Raw genomic sequence first — 18,572 nt, forward strand, 5'->3', positions numbered from 1 at the left:
GTATAATTTTTTTTTCTCTTACCAATGAGATCTTTCTATTTAGAAGGTCTATTAGGGAGTTTATATTATTTGTTTGGACAAATTAATAAATCATTTTTAAAATATTTGAGTAATTGGAATATTTCTTAAATCTTGAAAATACAAAATTACAACGTGAATTGGTGTGGAAAAATTGATTAGATTTGATCTAGATTTATTCTCTTTGCTTGAGAATTTCCGCCGATGGGCAGGGCCATTGTTTATTTTGAAAATAGAAGACTCTGAGCATGGATTCCGAGTGTTTGTTTGAAAATTTAATTGTTCAGTTGTTATTGTTTGTTTTAAAAATTAAGAGTGAGTGTTTGCTTGTTTATTTTCAGTTTGAAGTGTTCGTTTTGTTTGGTAAGCAGCAGTTTTTATTTGAGCCTGAGTTTTCATAAAATAAGTCGTAGTCTCAATGAATAAATATATAATATTAATGTTTTAATATTTTTTATAAAATTATATAGCTGAAATATAGTATATTGATCACATGAAAAATTTCTTTTGTTTAATTAGGAAATTAAAAAAAGGAATTTTTCAGTGTTATTTCGATAATTTATTTATTGTGTGTGTATGTGCATGTGTTTTCTAAAAATTGAAGAACTGATCAATTTCAAGTTCACACATCAAAAATGTAACTGTACTTTATTTTGTATTTATATTTTTTCTCTATTACCAGCGGAAAAGTGTTATTATATCATTCCTATGTTATTTATCAAAATTTTTTTTTGTTGTTATGGTAAAGAGAAAAGGTAAAATCACATAATAGAGATAGTACATCTTACATCAATGGAATTAAAAATATTAAATAAATTGAGATAGATATCAGTCTGAGGCAGTTTGAAAAAATTTTTTTGCGCACCAGGTAAATAGAACAGACTGTGAGGGTAGAACAGCACTGATCGCCGCTGCTTACATGGGCCATGCAGATATCGTCGAGAAGTTGTTAGATTACCACGCCGATATCAACCACCAAGACAGTGACGGAAGGACTGCACTCAGCGTTGCCGCTCTCTGTGTCCCGGCCAGCGAAGGATATACAAAGGTATCGTCGAGATGTGTATATAATAATCACCCATTAAGTTCTTCAATGAAACTACAATTGATGAACTTTATCTAAACCCTGGTTAAATATGGTTTATCTTTCTTAATTAGGTCGTAAACATTCTTCTGGAGAGAGGATCTGATGTAGATCACGAAGACAAAGATGGTATGACTCCTCTTCTGGTAGCAGCTTTTGAAGGGCACAGGTATCTTTCGTTCATTATTATCATTTATTTAATTATAAATTGTGACATTTTATTTAGTAGAACTAACATCCACAAAAGTAAAATTGTCTAGAAACAATAAATTCAATAAAAATCAAGCAATTTTTGTTTATTTCAATGTTTAGTGCTTTTATTTATTAATTTTTTTTTTTTTCCGTTAGAGATGTTTGTGAGCTTCTCCTCGAGGCTGAGGCTGATGTAGACCACACAGACGCAGCAGGGAGAACAGGGCTCTGGGCTGCAGCTTCAATGGGCCATGCTCCTGTTGTATCGTTGTTCCTGTTCTGGGGGGCATCCGTTGACGCTATTGATCCCGAGGGGAGAACTGTACTACTAGTAGCTGCAGCCCAAGGAAGTGAAGCTGTCGTTAACCTGCTCATCGAACGTGGTAAAGAATAGTTGTAGCTAGCTATATTATATATTGTAATATTTAAAAAATAAGTAATAGGCATTAACTACCTTTCTTACACTCAGATATTAAAATAAGTTTGATGCCTGGCAAGGTTTAAATTCATCATCATCATCAATCAGCGTGACAACCCATTACTGAATCCTGGCCTCCTCACGCAGCTTCCACCAGTTTAACCTGTTAAGTGCAGCTGCTCTCCAATTCCTCACTCCTAGCAGGTTCCTTGAATCCTCTTCAACACCATCCAACCATCGAAGCTTTGAGCGGCCCCTCGGCTGTGTTCCAAGTAGGCGCTCATTGAGAAGTTTATTTGGGATCTCATCATTCCCATCCTTGCCACATGGCCTGCCCAGCACACCCTACCAATTCCCACAATTTTTCCAACATCAGGCTCACCAATTAGAAGTAGACTTCCATAGTTGTTCATCTGCTCTATACTGTACCATCCTTTACTGGGCCATAGATACATCTGAGTATCTTCCTCTTAAACGTTTGGAGATCGCTTTCATCGGCCTTCAAAATTGCCCAAGTTTTCAAGGCATAGAGGAGCAATGGTCAAATTAACATTTTGTACATTCTAGTTTTCGTGGATCTTGATAGTGAGATACAACCAAAGTGCCGACACAGTCCAAAAAAACACCTATTGGCCAATGTTATTCGTCTCCTTATCTCGGCCAAAACCTCATTGGTAAAGGTTTAAATTGATTCAACAAAATATTAACCAGATATGAGAATTTTATTTTAATTTTTTTAACATTATATACTCTATTTTAGGGCGAACAATCACACAGAAATATTATTCTTAAAAATAAGTTTAAACATTATTTTAGGCATGAAGCAAAATGGAATTAATAGCGAGCTAACCATTACTATTTTTAGTGATGATTCTTGATGTTCGTTATTTGATGATAATTAACCTGGGAGAGGTGTTGCTATGAGTATTTTGCTCACATTGGGAAATAAACGTCTTTATTTTCCTAGTATTTCATCTGTTGTTTTTTTTATACTTTTGTCTACCTTCCCTTTACTTTTTGATGTTGTTATTGCCGCTAGTTTATGTTACACCCTATTTTATCTCCCCTCCTAAATTCAATTCAGTTTTACTCTGTCCATCTCTCCCACCAGTACACTACTAACGAGACATATTTTTTCCCCTAATTTAAGCATTTTGCTCACCTGGACACCTCCTGCATTTATTTTGAATCATGACCAGAGAGAGTGGTTATCAAGGGATGTACCTCTTAATTGCTGTTGATTATAAGACGTCATGTTTTTACAGTTGAATAGGTAACGGAGAAGGGAGTAGACAAAGGATGATCAGCTACTCTCCCGTCATCTAAACAAACAAGTGTTGCTTTCTTTCCCTTTGTCTATTACAAACATTTGGATTTTTGATACTAATATCGATTATTGTACTATCGTTATAGGTTTTTATAGTGCATGAATATGGGACAGTGGTCCCGAAACGTTGTACAATGTTAATGAATAAATAAATAATAATTTATTGAAAATGATGGAAGTAATAAACCTCAAAAAATTGACTCACCAGACATCCTAGAGAGATAATCCAGATTAACAACTATATTTAGACACTATTTTTTCTCAGATTTAATGATTAATAATTAATTAAACCACTTTACAAAAATGTTGGGAAAATACAACATTATGGAACTTGGCTTCACCTTTATTTTTCATATTTTTTGTAATACTGATCTTAGTCAATTGAGATTTATTGACTACTTAAAAAACATTTTGAACAGATATGCAATACTTTTGAATGGTTGCCTTGTTCTTTTTGTAGGTATGGATGAACAGCACAGAGACAATTGCGGATGGTCTGCTTTGCACTATGCTGCTCTGGAGGGACACTGCGGGGTCGTGCGTGCTCTATGCCTGGCTGGGGCAAGGCCAACCTTGACTGATAATGATGGAAGAGCTCCGATCATGTTGGCTGCACAGGAGGGTCACTGTCAGTTGGTCAGGGAACTGGTCGAGGAGCACGGTGCCGATGTTGACCAGAGGGCCCACGACAAGACAACTGCTCTCAGGTAGTAATTTATTAGCAGAGATGGCCAAAAATTAGCTATTAGTTTCATAGTTGCCCAACTCTGTTTATTAGTGTTATTAATTTGAAATTAAATTACTATAATAATAATAATAAAGGCTTAACGAAACCAAAGGTTATGTTTATATACATTTGTCTAGTGACACCCTTTCATAACCAATCCACAAGATCTGTCTTGATGAAATCCTCCCATCTATGCTTTGTTCTGCCCCTCAGACATTTACCCTTCGGATCAGTGTTTATTAACTTTTGGAGACCCATTTGTTACTAAAAAATCCTTAATAGTCTAATTTCTTTTTCCTATTTCAGATTTCGATATACCTCTGTCAATTAATAGTATCATTTTATTTATCACTTTGAGCCTAATTGCATGCCGCATCCAGAAATAATACCAAATGGAATACTTTTCTTTATAACTCATTTCTTTTTTTAAATAGTTATTGGATATCATTATTCAATATAAGTGGATCATCTGAAGAAATAAAATTATAAAGTGAATAAATAAAGGTGTTCATTGAAATGTTTAAGCACATGAAATGTACACTCTTATTTCAAGCAAATTATTTTTGAATCCATGTTTGTTATGGGCTTTCAAATATTGTTAAATTGATGTAATAGTTTTATTTTTAATGAAAGAAGATGGTCTACGTAATGGTCAAAACGTAGCTCAAATACCATAATAAAATAGGAATTTGTACTTTATAGATTGCTTGTATATTTATTCTCTTTGATTTCAAATTAAAACTGATTTTATAAACAACGATGTCTTAAGCATCTTTATTGCAATCAACAGGTTAGCTGCTCTCCAAGGGCATCAGAACGTTGTTAGAGCATTACTAAGTTACGGAGCTGATGTAAACGCCCAAGATGCTGATGGGAGAAGTACCCTGTACATCCTCGCCCTAGAAAATAGACTGCAAATGGCTGAATTCTTGATTGACCCTGGGGGTGCTGACGTGGAAGTCAGGGATCTGGAAGGAAGAACTGCCCTACACGTGAGTGCCTGGCAAGGTCATAGCGATATGGTTTCGTTACTGCTTGGCCACGGAAGGGCGGATCCTAATGCAGTCGATAACGAGAGGCGGACGCCGCTTCATTCTGCTGCATGGCAAGGTCACGCCCAGGTTGTTAGGCTTCTTCTGGATGCTGGTGCGAGGGCTGATGATACCTGTAATCAAGGAGCTACGGCATTGGGTAAATAAATAATTGTATAACAATTAATGTCATGAAATCGGTATTTGTTTATACTAACAATGGAGAGGACAAATTTTATTATCTTCTTCCTGTTCATTTTAGAAATATTAATTTTTTTAAGACACTGATGAGTTTGCATTTGTTAACTTTATCCCTAAGAGAGATTGTTGGCTGTACCTTATACTTGCCTTTATAAATATCGATGGGTAAATAAACATACAACTGAAACATTTTATATTTAAAATTGGTTGGCCGCAACAATAAGCATTGTGGTTTTTAAGATATAGTAATGAGTGAGTGGTTAGAGACATCTACAACCAGGTTTTAGTATGGAGATTATACAAGGATTGCAACCATAACATTTAATTTTTTTTAATTTTATATGAATGTCTGTATCCCCTATTTAGGAATAGCTGCTCAAGAAGGACATGAGGAGTGTGTCCGTGTGCTGCTGTCAGTGGGAGCTGATCCTAACCACTGCGACCAGTGTGGTCGTAATGCCCTGAGGGTCGCTGCAAAGTCGGGTCACCAAGCTGTGGTGAGGCTTCTTGAGCAGGCCACATCTAGCCTTCATCCTCCATCCAGTCTGCCGATTCATAATGGTAATTGTCAATACTTCAAGTGTTCAATTATAGCTTTAATCAGTGTATCCTTTTAATAATTATACTTAGAAGAGTTTAGATAATTTTTAGTGGACTGGATCTCAAAAGGACTTCCAGATGTGTAAACTATATTTATTATTATTTTATGGGCAATAGACCATGGAGGCCTAAGTCCTCGCGTGATGTATTTTCCAATATTAGGATGTAATATTTCCAATATTAGGAAATACATCGCGCATTTCTTGACGTGTTTTTTCGCACCTATTTTTTGTGAGTGCCACCCATTGGCTAACAGGCCTCACAAATGCCCAGGGAAGGTTGTCAGTGAGTTTTGCATTATTTTGTGCTTGAAAAAAGCCCAGGTGGGACCGGGATTCGATCCGATAACCTGTGGCTTGATAGACTGGCGTGTTACCACGCTGCTACCGCTGCCCCCAATTTGTAAACAATATAGTGTTCGTAATAAAACATGATTTATTTATTTCCTCGGCACTACAACCTTTGGTAGATCCTGGTATACTTATTATCCTCCAAAATTCAGCTCTACCTTGCTCCATATTACTCCATCCATGGACCACAACTTTGTTTACCTATGAAGGAATACAGATGTTTTCCTTGCTGTTTCTCTTTCACATACTGACCTGAACCTCTTCAATTACTAATTGTTGCTGATATTTTCAAATATCATGTTGATATAATGATCAAAATAAAATTATAATATTGTTTTAAATTATAATAATACAATTGCTACAAATTGAACAGTCCTAGAAAAAAAGGACTTGCTATTCGATTTCACTTATAATAGGTGTACAAACTGCCCCCTTAAATTTTCTTTGGAAGAGCATTGTGTTGGAAATATATTCAGCACATAATCTCCCAATAACCTAACACAAAAAGTTAAAACATATGTTTTTACTACTATATCGTAATCATTCAGATTATCAGTTTTCACAATTTTTTTCCTTACACAAAGTTCAATTTTACAATTACTTTTTTATGGGCAACATTCTTCAAACATTAATGATATTTTTACTAATATGTTTTTAGGAAGCATACTCTGCCCAAGTGCCCCATCTCTCCAGGACTCCCCGGAACTTACAGGAAAGCGAAGATCTCTTGTTTCTAGTGACAGCAGTAATCTTACCAACAGCACTAGAAGCTCACACAAAGACACACAGGTCAGTCAGTATAATATTAGTCAAATTTCTATGTGGGAATGGGTAGCTCTAGTAATTTCAAGGTCCTGGGTCCGAATCCGGGTGTGGCAGATAATAATTTTCTGTACCACTGTAGCCATGAATCAGCCCTGTAGGGTCAGGAACCCTCTGGCATCCACCCAGCAGCATGAAGTGGGTCCCTTTAATTGGGTAAAAATCTAAAGGTCGAGCGTGATTCTGACGTAATCACCTCCTTGCACAATCGTTGGTCTAGTAACAGTACTTCTTTACAAAATACTGCTCCCCTGACCCTTCACGGGTTGTAGAGGTACAGATTTCATATAATAAGTCAAAGTTCTTTAATAAAAATTCATTATATTTAAATGTATTTTCTTTCTTCAAGTTATGAGAAAGATGGCTTTTAGAACTTCAATCGTTAGTAGTCTTCTGCATGTTACAATCATTGCCATAATTAATCTGATTTTAAATATAAATATCTATCAGAAGGTTGTAGATCGATTGTATGTGATTAATTTAAGATTGAAGAAGTTTGTCGGGGGGTGCGGTCAGCAAAGAACAACATAAGTAAACAAAACCATATTTATTTATTTTATGCCATAAAATTTGCTGACCGCACCCCCGACAAACTTCTTCAAGCATTAATCTACGGTCAACTATCTACACCTCATCGTGATTAATTTAACTAAGATGATCAATAAAACTATTTATGAGGAGACTACGTTTCACCCCACTTTCCAGGGCTTTCTACATATGACAGATTTGACAGACCGGACAGAGGATTTGAATGCAGATTTTGTAGGATATAAGAAGAACACTGAGTTCTAATTAGTTAGAATAGAAAGGATACTAGATAAGGTGAAACTTAAATTTGGAGTTATATGTGTTACTCTGTTGATCCTGAAAACAAATTGTATCGATCAATTTATAAGACACTTAAGCTTAGCTTTGAGTTCACCCAAGAGTCCACAGTGCATCATGAAGACGTAGCCAAAGTGGAGAAAAACAAGTGAGGAAACTAAGAGTTAAGAGATTTTATGTGATGTATGCATATGACCCATAGGTTTTTCCATTGGTATTGATAATAATTATATTGTATTACATAATTAAATATTTATGTTATTCCTTCTTTTTAGGGTCAGTTGACATTCACCCAGCAGTTGGAGCATTGCTCTCGAAGATCCAAGGTCTTGAGCCCATTGCAATCGCAGCCACCCAGCCCTATCTACGCCTCACCTCCGACTAGTCCTCAAAATCCTTGCAGTTAGTGAAATATTTTGTATTTCTTGTTTATTTGTTTATTATAGTGCTCATTTTAATAAATAAAAAAACTCATTTAGGTATGGCTAGAAGATCTGTCCTATTTTTTATACGATAATTGTATATTTATTTGTTTGGGAGAAACCCAATACACTTTGATTTAGCGAGGAAAGTAAATGGATTATATATATACAAATATAGATACTCAACAAGAATAATACATTAAAAATCATTTGTTTACATTAATAATGCATAATGCATCTTAGCTGGACATGGTATTTACATTTCTCACAATTGATAAAAAAATTACTGTATATTTAACATTATCAAAACGGCAAAAACTACGCATCGTATTTATAAGGTAGGTATTCAGATCTAACTTTGAGGTTTTGTAGTATTTAAAAAAATCACCAATTCAATACACCCCAGATCTTGCTAATGCTGAGCTGAGCTATCAGCCCTATTTAGCACTCTAACACCATATGAGTTTCTTGATTTTAACATACGTAAATACAGAACCTGTGCTCTGTGAATGCTCCTATTTAAAAATATTTTACAAATCAATTACTAAAATGAAAGAAGCACAACTTAATATTTAGAATTAATAAAACGGATTAGCATTCTCTACATTTTAAAAATATTATATGGAGGTTGTTTTTCATTTATTTTTAAAATTATTTCTAAATTTGGTTTTGCTGGCTTCCAACAACCAAGACTTTCAATACAACATAAGTGTTGTGCAAGAGGAAATGGCCTCGATAAACTTGAAAATTAACCCGGAAAAGACCACATGTATAAGGATAGGAAAGAAACCCTGGAGAATAATGAGGGTGATCAGAGCGAATGGAGAAAGACTAGAGCAGGACCAGAATTTCAAATATCTAGTTGCTCATCTGAACGATAGCGGCTACATTGATGTGGAAGTTTCTCAAAGAATAAATGTAGCTTGAAGAATATTTAGTTTGCTTCGAAGGGGTTTCCTGGGCAAAAGGGAGGTGACGAGAAAAAATTAAATAATGTCTACGAATCAATGCCCCTCCCTATTTTTTCCTACTCTTCCGAATCGTGGACTCTCACCTCGAAACACAAGAGCCTGATCCAATCCGTGGGGTGGAAGCGGTACCTTCGTTAGGTGGAAGAAAGGACACAACGAGATAGAGTACGGAATAGTACCATTCGTACTAACCTCAGAGCCAAACAGACTGAGAAGATCTTATAGGGGCACAAGGTAAGATGGTTCAGATACCTCCTTCGGATGGACTAAGAAAGAACTGCCAGAAAGACATATGAGTCTCGTGTGGAGGGAAGAAGGCCTAGAGGAAGACCACGTATTTCCTGGGAGGAGAGTGTTACGGAGGTGGGATATGGACTGGAGTAGGAGAAGGGAGATGGTCCAAGAGTGATATTTAAAGATATAAAAGATATTTGGTCCAGACTCTGCAAATTGTGACCCCACACTGCGCAGGCGGTAAAGGGGATAAAATGATTATGGTGATTTTTAAATTTAATTTTTATTTCAATGAATTAGATGATTTATTATAAATTTTAATGTTGAAAAATTATATCACCGATTTGGCCAGAACCAGATATCAATCCTTTCATGATAAACTTCCTTAACACCCAAATCCACTTGTTTCTAACCTGGCTTCTTTGGTACCTGACAATCCTCCTTGGTGTCGGAAAAGAAGATGGCTTCGAGATCTTCTCCTTTTGAAATATTATTGGAGTTCTATTGTCGGGTAAATTCTCCACATGTTTGTATCATGCCATTGTATAACTAACGTCAGATTTATATATTTTTAATACAGTTGTAAATATCAATAAATAAATTTTTAAAAAATTGAAAAATAAAAAAATTCTATTTACATTGCTTGGAAATGTTGGTTTACTGAATGGTATTACTTATATTTTTTTTACTAATGTATTTTTCTTTTGTAGATGACCATTTTTCAAGAGACACTCACATGAGAATAATTTTGGGAAATAGTAAAACATCACCTACCAGAGAAAGGTAGTTTTTCATTTTCACTTTTTTTTTTAAAACACTTATTTATTTTCTTTAAAAATAAATATTCATTTTATTTTTATAATGACTAGGTCTACCAAAACTAAGAGGAATGGTATAGTAACGAATCCAGCACTGAGGATAGTTCCCGCAATAAGAAATGGTCTAGAGTTTGCTGCCGGTCGTTGGGGACATAATAACTCTGCTACGCCCTCTAACAGCTTTCAATGGAGAAAGGAAACTCCACTTTAGCGATGGTAAAGATAGGAAATTATTAATTTTCATTAGTATTTTGATCTCCTTTCTATTTATTTTTATATGCTCCATAACAAATAATAATTATTTTTATTGCAAATATTAGGTAATTAATTTTTAAAAAAGGTACTGGTTCTATAATCAAACAAATTAATTTTTTTTCACATCATTTTTGTTTCTTAGGCATTTTCAAGAAAAATACTAAGTTGATTAGTATTATATAATACAATAAATTATACTTTACTATAATAGTATTATTTTAGTCAAAATATTAAATTTCTTTAATTAGATATCTGTCACCAGGGAGAAGAATATGGCTAAGAGCAGTCGAAGTGGCAGCGATATTTGACAACGATGTGACCAAAGCACTTTTCTCTAAACACAGCTCCTGCCCAGCAACCCTTCCCGTCTTAAATGTTGCCCTTTTTGATGCCTTTTCATCTTGAGTCAATTCAATATTCTTGAAAAGGGAATTTGAAATTATTTTGTTACTCAGGAACTAGCGAGCTCATTCCAGTTATAAAACTAATCCAAAAAAGGAAATTCCTCAAGTATAAGAAAGAAAAAAAAACTTCTATTTACGAAGATATATATATTTTTTGTTCATACATATTGTAACTGTAGGCGCCATGTGTGTTAAACAGACGTATTATTTATAGATATTATATATATACATTAATTTTTAAGATAATTAAAATAAAATGTCTATTTTTATTTTATTCTGTTACTCTAGATCTCAACTTATTCGGGCTTATTTATTAGTCCGTTTAAATTAGCTGAAGGTTTAGTTGGCTTACAAAAAAAAAGTAATTAACGAGAATCGCGTTAAGGCAGAAACTTTTAAATACTTACCAGTATTATGTAATCATACATATGTGTTACCACATTATTTTAACATCATAACTTAAAATAGGTTGTAGGCGAAATAAGTTTTGGCTGTGGATTACTCAGTAATTATAAAGAGGAATGCCAGAGCATATTATTCTATTATGTAGGATGTAAAAAAAAAAAATATTAATTAGTCTGTCGATAAGTTATACTTAATAATGTATATATGGATTTCTCTAATGTAATCGAGATTGTGTAAAGTTAATTTCGTTAGCACCCTCGGATGGAGTAAAAACATGTAACAGATCCAAACACAATATATCTTTTTAAAAAACTTGTCCTATCCATGTCTTGATTTAGCTGTTTTAGTAGAAGTTCCTACTGAAGATAGCTTAGTATAATTCCTTGTTAGGTTTACTTATCTTCTTTATTTTATGCTCTACTTAATTTGTCATTTATGATTAGAGACCAGATTTTCATTAAATTAAATATTTAAAAAAAGTAATGTTAATTATTGCATTATGAAAATATTTTTCTAATAATTTTAATATGTAGGAACTCCTAAATGATCAGTCATCATTCAAAAGCCAGACTGAAGTGACTGACATTTATCATGAATACCACTCCACTATCAGTCCGACTGCGACAAACAGCTTGTGTTAGCATTCAGAATGTCAGTCGGAATGACTGGCTGATGTGTTGGTCATAAATCATGAAGTTCTCCTACACTTCCAAGTCTGATTGACTCCTACTTTTAAATGTGATACTAAAGATTAACAATATTATCCAATATCTCTTTCAGTTCATAGTAAACAGAAAAGTTTTTTGGTCATTATTGCGTTTTATTTGTCTGCAAGAATGAAGTAGCAGAATAAATGCACACAATAAACTAAGAACTCACAGCATCCTCTCTGTTTCTGTACCGATAATCTTTGATTTTACTGTCATTCCAACTGTGGTTTCTATTAAAATATATGAAGTCTTAAAAGTAAAATCAATACTTTATCATTTATTTTAATTTAAAACATTTTTACATGAAGAAAATTAGAATGACTAATAAATAATAACTATTTTAGTTTCCGAGAATCAATAGGAAAATTAAAAATGAAGGAGGAATAAGAAATTAAAAGTTCCCAGCTTTGATTATGAATAAAAATAATAATTAATAAAAGATAATAATAATAATATATAGTTCATTCCACGAGGCAAGAGATATCGTGTAAACAAAAGTCCATGAAAGGTTGGGTTGTATTCCTTTGTTTGAGGAGGATCCACAGCTTTCAGCACCAAACAAAGACCTGGGCCTTATGGGTAATGTGGGTATGGTTGGGAAGGAATCTTGACCCATTTACTGGCTGCATTCTGTCTCTCTTTAAATTACAACTTGGAGATAAGAGTGTAATGGAGGGGGTTAGCTACCAGGGAAAGTGAAGCCAATTAGGCAAGTCTTATGATGAACACCAAGGGTGTGACAGAATAGTAGGAGCCAATAATTGGCTGCCTTCAGTAAATTTAAATTTACATACTGAGTCCTTAAGGGCATGGCCCATTAACTTTTGCTTTGAAGGAGAATAGGTTATGTTACCCCTATGGTTTTCGTTCACCTGATTTCTCTTATATCATGGAATGGACTAGAAATAGAATAAAAAAATATGTTAATACAACAAGACCAAAGATAGTAAAATTGGCTGATTCGGCACGGTATGCAATTCAATAAATATCTGGTCTCTATATATTATGATAATATTCTTAACTTTATTATCATTTTTAAAAATTTAATTTAAGAATAATTATATTTATAAATCGGCTAGTATATTTTTCGGATCTAATTGTCCTAAATGCCTAATTTGGCCCCAAAAAACAAAGAAGATATGACAGAAAACGTTTCATCTAATTTTCATATTTTGCCCTTAATCATTGATCTATGTCAGGTATGTCAAATATGGTTAGCAACATTATTATTAATGATTATACAGGTTCTTTTAAAAAAAAAAATTAAAGAGAGAGGGAGAAAACAATGTTTTATGGTAGTTGAAGATTTTAATTCAAGAAAATGATCATTAAATATAAATCTGATTGCAAATATGTTTTGCTGCAAGTTTGTTTTTAAAAGATATAAATGAGGAATGTTCTATCAAAAGTTAATTAATTAACTTCAATTTTCCCCTATCAAATAAGAGTTATAAATCCAAATTATGAATAGAAATTTAACTCATAAACACAAGATTCTTCCATAGTAATTTCTTAATTACAACTTTCCGAAAGTGAATATATTGACTTTTGACAGAAAACTCCTCAAATAATTTTTTTCAATAACTTTTTTTAAAATTTTATCAAAGATAATTCGGATTTAAAAATAAAATAATATTTTTTGCAAACATTGCAGTGCTTTTTTTACTATTATCTGAAATTGACTAGTTTACAGTAATTTTTGTGGTTTATAGGTTACAAGTTGGCATGCCTGATATAATAGATTAGTAAGTATGCATAGAATGAAAGTAGCATAATTCCAGTTTGAAATTAAAATATATTTATTTTTATCTTTATAGCTCCATGAAAAATTATAATATAAAATGTTTTTTAATAATAACTGAATAAAAATAAATTTGTTTATGATGAAAAGGTCCTCAGAAAATTATCTTTTTAAAATTGAAAAATCATCTTATGATAAACCTGTGATTCTTAAACGAATCCATCACATTTAAAACTTTGTATCATCAATTCAATCTGAGCAAAACTATTTTCATTTATGAAATCATACTTTCATTTTTTTTCTAATATGTGGACCCATGCCACTTTTATTCCTACTGGCTCACATTAAAAAATAATGTATTTGGATTTGCAAAATGTTTTTTCCTCTAAAATTTAATTTATTTGATACGAGAACATCTTATAATAATATTTCCTATGTTTAGGTTAGTTCGGATCATATTTAACCTTAGCTATTTTTGCCATAAGCCGATCTCTAAGATTGATCTCCGTAATTTGAATTACTACTGAATTCAATTTTAGCTAGAGGAGGTAATGCCTGATCAAAATTAGTAACGAGTATTTTTCCATAAGAATAGAAAATTTTGAAAGTGCCATACACTTGCATGGTTTAATTAAAAAAAAAAATATGGAAATAAAAATTAAAACATTAAATTATCAGAAATATTACTACTTAGTTAACTTTATAACTACTAGAATATACAAGATATAGAATAAACAACAAAAAGATATTGATTTTCTTAGCTTCTTTGTTTGAATGTTTTTTCTGTGATGTTGACACTATTAAATATAATTTTGGACATTATTTTCAAAAATCATCATAAATGACTGTTTTGATAAAGCTGTCAGATATTTACTATTTAGTACTTTTTAAAACTAAACCTGATATTTTATTTTTTTTTTTTAGCTTTATAAAACCTTCATATAATATAGATTAATCCCTTGGGTACATTTCGACTACTGAGACTCATCGTACACTTGTCTTGGCTCAATTACGGATGAGGAGACTAATTCTTCATTCAAACTAGGACAAAATTATAGTATGTGAGATATAAGAAAGTCGTGCATTACATCATGCTTTAAAGTCTACTATAAATGAGCTAAAACAGATGAATACAAAAATAAAGTAAATTTCTTATGAGTTTTAAATTTTTAAATTATGCTAAAAAAAAAACAACTAAAAAACAGAACAACATAAGCAGGGTGAATTATCAGCCATAGTAAATAAAACAGATGTATACAAATGCAAATAGCTGTGATAGACTATAGGTTTGTAGATAGGCAGCACTGGTCTAAAAATGTTTTCAAAAAAATTTGTACCCAAAGGTTTAAAAAAGAAATAATTGTGTTTACATTAATAGTAAATATTTTGCTTAAGTTAAATAGATTTGCTGAAATTGTCAACTTTCTATGTTCCAATATGAAATTTTGGTTTTTAATAGCAGTCATGAAGCAGTGTTGGCCAAAAAATAATTTCAAATACAATTACTTTCAAATGAATATGATTTGAAATTGCTGAAATGAAATAATAGAAAGTCTAAATTGAATAATATTAGAAAAAGTAATTTTTTTAGGTAAGAAATAAGTTAATAGATTAAAATATAATCCGATGATGGCAGAGAAGCCTGCAACTTTCTAACAAACTGTAGCTGTAATATTTAAAATACGTTATTCTCAGGAATGGCTGGAAAGGCTGAAACGTAGGTGTGAAATAATAAGAAAAATAAACATGTTAAGACTAAATGGATATTTTTATTATAATTGATATTGTAATTTTGGTTAAGCCAAAGTAACCAAAATTATTAATAAATAGGGAATGTAATTGCAATTAATTTTTGACCAACGCTGTCACAAAGTTCTTTTATTTATATTTTTTTTCCGAAATTAATGTTTTTTCAGGACTTTATTTTATAATTACCATTTTACTGTTGCGGTTATATAGTTTCTTTTGTATTATCAAATTTTTATTCATATAAATTAACATTTAACTTTTTCTGAATATTTTTCTATCAACAGTTTTAAAAGATGTTCTAGTATTAAATTTGTGTGCGATCGTCTGTAACAGTATCGTAAATGACATGGACCTCTATTGTATGATAAGTTTTCTTCTATGTAACGACATATGTGTCTGACAAAATACTATATAATCAAAGTTTAGTTTAGATGCACACGAGTAATTACTTAACTGCACAATTAAGAAGGCTATACAGCTTATTACCTAGCAGAGTTGCATTCGAGCACTAAGCACTGTCGTTTAGTTACGAACCCAAAAAAAAAAGATTAATCGACTAATTATGAATTTTAAAATAATTTATTTCCTTTTGGGGAGTAGTAGTCTGCAAAAAAAAAAAATGTTAATCGATAAGAAAAAAATTGTGAAGTGCATAGCAGAGGATGGGATGTTGGGAAAGACGAGATGTGTTTTGCGTTGTAAGACTGGACAATAGATTTAGGGTAAAGATTAGGATCTAGGTCAGAAGACATTGTATATTTATTAATATAGATTATGTCATATTATAAAGAGTCACGTGCGATGTATTGTCTTAATTAGTCGAAGAAGATAAAAAAAAAAAAAAATTATTCTGAACTTTTAAACAATAGTAGATTATGATAACTATTCCTCATTCTTAATGTGTACTTTGTCGTGTCGGTGAATACGAGTATGTTTCACTCCTAAACCTCTTTCATATCTTTGTCTGTGTATTTGGTGTTATGTGGAAATGATAATCCAGTCTTGACTGTCCTAAGATTAAAATAAAAAAAAATGGAACGTTGTCGCATCATTTATGTCAGAGTGTTAATTTTTTAATCCTCTTTGTGAAAATAAATAAATATATATATATTTTTTCTGAACTGTTTGTGACACGTTCTATGAGGGTATATTAATGAAAATGTAATTATAGGGATGTGTTTCATGTACACAAATTCGTCCAGTTGTTACAAGTTGTTGATATGTCAGATCTTTTGAACCTGCACTATTCTGAGTACGAGTCTTATTTATTCTTTATTCCTTTCTATTCATTCTGTGTACTTTGATTTTTCTTTATTTATGTCCTTTTTTTTTTTTTTAGTGTACTTTCACTGCAATTGCGTTACCAAAAAGCATTGCTTAGTCATATTAAACTGCCAAATATTTAGCTTAAATTATTTAATTTGTATAGTTATTTTTATATTTTTATTCTTTTTAAGTTATCATGTCTTACACGTCAAATTTATATGTTAGTTTTTATTTCCTTTGTATTTATGCCCCTACAATAAATTGTGAATAAATATTATGTCTTGCTTAATTTCTAATCACCTATCTTAACCTAAAAGATATCCAAAAAGAGCGAGTCAGAGTTGGGTAAAAATTAGTTGAGATAAAACCACAAGCTAAAGTTGTCATGGAAACAATCTTTATTTATTAATGGTTCATTTATAAATAAACATGGTTTCCATGGCAATTTTAGCTTTTAGTTTTATCGCACCTAATTTCTGCCCAATCATGGAATAAGTGTTATTTAAAAGTTGGACATGTAAAAACATATATACCTACTCGCAAAATGATTTATTAACAATGTGGGAATGATGTAAAATCATTTACTTAAAATAATTGGGATACAAAAGAGTGAGAATAATTCTTTGAATGAAAAAGAGGTGTGATGGTGCTGGAGTGGAGGGTGAACATTATAACTTAGCCCAGTTTGTGGAATATTATCAGCAACAGAACCATTTGATGGTATGAATTTTTTAGTAGAACATACAAATTTCTACAATAAAAGCAGCCTGTACATTTCATATCCCACTCCTTGAATCTCAGTTTTAATGCACATGATAGCATAAGGGTAACCACCATTAATACTCATAACTTTATAAGCATCTTTTTACTTTCACTTACCTATATATGAAATATACAGTAAGGGGAAGTATTGAGATCTTGAAAAACTTAAAATTCCAGTTTTCAACAGAAATGCACATTTTGAGGTTCTCTGAGTCCAAATAACCAAGTCACTCAGAATGGTCTGTGTGCAGTAAGTCTAGTTCAAAAATAATAAGTCGTATGAAACTAAAATTACTCATTTTTAAGGCAGGAATATGCCTGGGATGTGGCAGCAACTTTTTTCCATCTCGTGCGTCTTCACTAGATGACAATCTAGTTTTCAAAACATGTTATATTTCCAATTCCATTAAAAACTAATGAAGAAATTAGTATATTTTTACTTTTTCTGAGATAATAATATTTGGAACTTGTATTATATATACTAAAAAAAAACTTATTTTAATTACGTACCTGAAAACAAATAATTTGATCTCCTCACACAAGGTATTTATTAATTAAATTTTTTTAAATTTATTTACTGAAATTTACATCTGTACAAAAAAAAAAATACAATAAGTAAGTGTGATAAATGTTTCATAACACATGATAATCTTTAGAAGGAACCGCCCAATGGTGGTACTTCAATCATTGCTTTAAATTAAAAGATCCCTTGCCATCTTCTTTAGAGACCCTTGGAAGATTATCAAGGATTGTTATGGATGAGAGATTAAGAACTAATGAGTTTGGGATGAAAGGGGATATATCTATTTAAGGTAAAATGTAAGGCCTTTATGGATAAGTTTATCTGCGACATAAGGAGCATCAACGATTTTGGGTTGTAAGGATTGGATGTGGGAGGAATATGATGGTTTAGTAGAGCCCCTAAGCTCAATTCCGTGTGTCCAAATAGGTCTGATTTTGATAGAGTACAAGAGTTTTTTGTAGTTAATATAAAGTTTAGAGAATTTGTCTCATATGTGTTGCTGTAATCGAAATCTATGAGCAGTTTCTTGTCCTTTCAGTCTAGTATGGGGATTCCAAGTAAGTCTCTTGTCAAGATGGAGAGTAAGCGATCTGATGGGATTAATTAAGATTTATTTTGATTCTCCAGTTGTGACACTATTCTTTAATGGATGTTATGTTTGACTACAGAGTTTGTGATGCATTATTAGGTTCATTGTTTACAGATAATACACATTAA

At 32.2% G+C, this 18,572-nt stretch overlaps 1 protein-coding gene across 4 annotated transcripts in view; it reads left to right on the forward strand.

The window, feature by feature from the left end:
- The window catches only part of LOC106679129 (ankyrin repeat domain-containing protein 50), a 230,589-nt gene extending 216,290 nt beyond the window's left edge, over positions 1-14,299 (forward strand). For all 4 annotated transcript variants that reach the window (XM_014418098.3, XM_024358971.2, XM_014418099.3 and 1 more), the window contains 11 exons: positions 887-1,066; positions 1,177-1,271; positions 1,451-1,677; positions 3,500-3,746; positions 4,557-4,957; positions 5,365-5,559; positions 6,607-6,737; positions 7,871-7,997; positions 9,933-10,005; positions 10,092-10,256; positions 10,558-14,299. In XM_014418098.3, coding sequence (XP_014273584.1) covers positions 887-1,066; positions 1,177-1,271; positions 1,451-1,677; positions 3,500-3,746; positions 4,557-4,957; positions 5,365-5,559; positions 6,607-6,737; positions 7,871-7,997; positions 9,933-10,005; positions 10,092-10,251 — 1,836 coding nt within the window. In that variant the 3' untranslated portion in view covers positions 10,252-10,256; positions 10,558-14,299. The remainder of the gene's footprint in view (positions 1-886; positions 1,067-1,176; positions 1,272-1,450; positions 1,678-3,499; positions 3,747-4,556; positions 4,958-5,364; positions 5,560-6,606; positions 6,738-7,870; positions 7,998-9,932; positions 10,006-10,091; positions 10,257-10,557) is intronic.
- The last annotated feature ends 4,273 nt before the right edge of the window (positions 14,300-18,572 follow it).

This window comes from Halyomorpha halys, unplaced genomic scaffold (genome assembly GCF_000696795.3).
Source record: "Halyomorpha halys isolate HHAL.00 unplaced genomic scaffold, Hhal_1.1 Scaffold12.1, whole genome shotgun sequence".
Classification (NCBI taxonomy): Eukaryota; Metazoa; Arthropoda; class Insecta; order Hemiptera; family Pentatomidae; genus Halyomorpha; species Halyomorpha halys.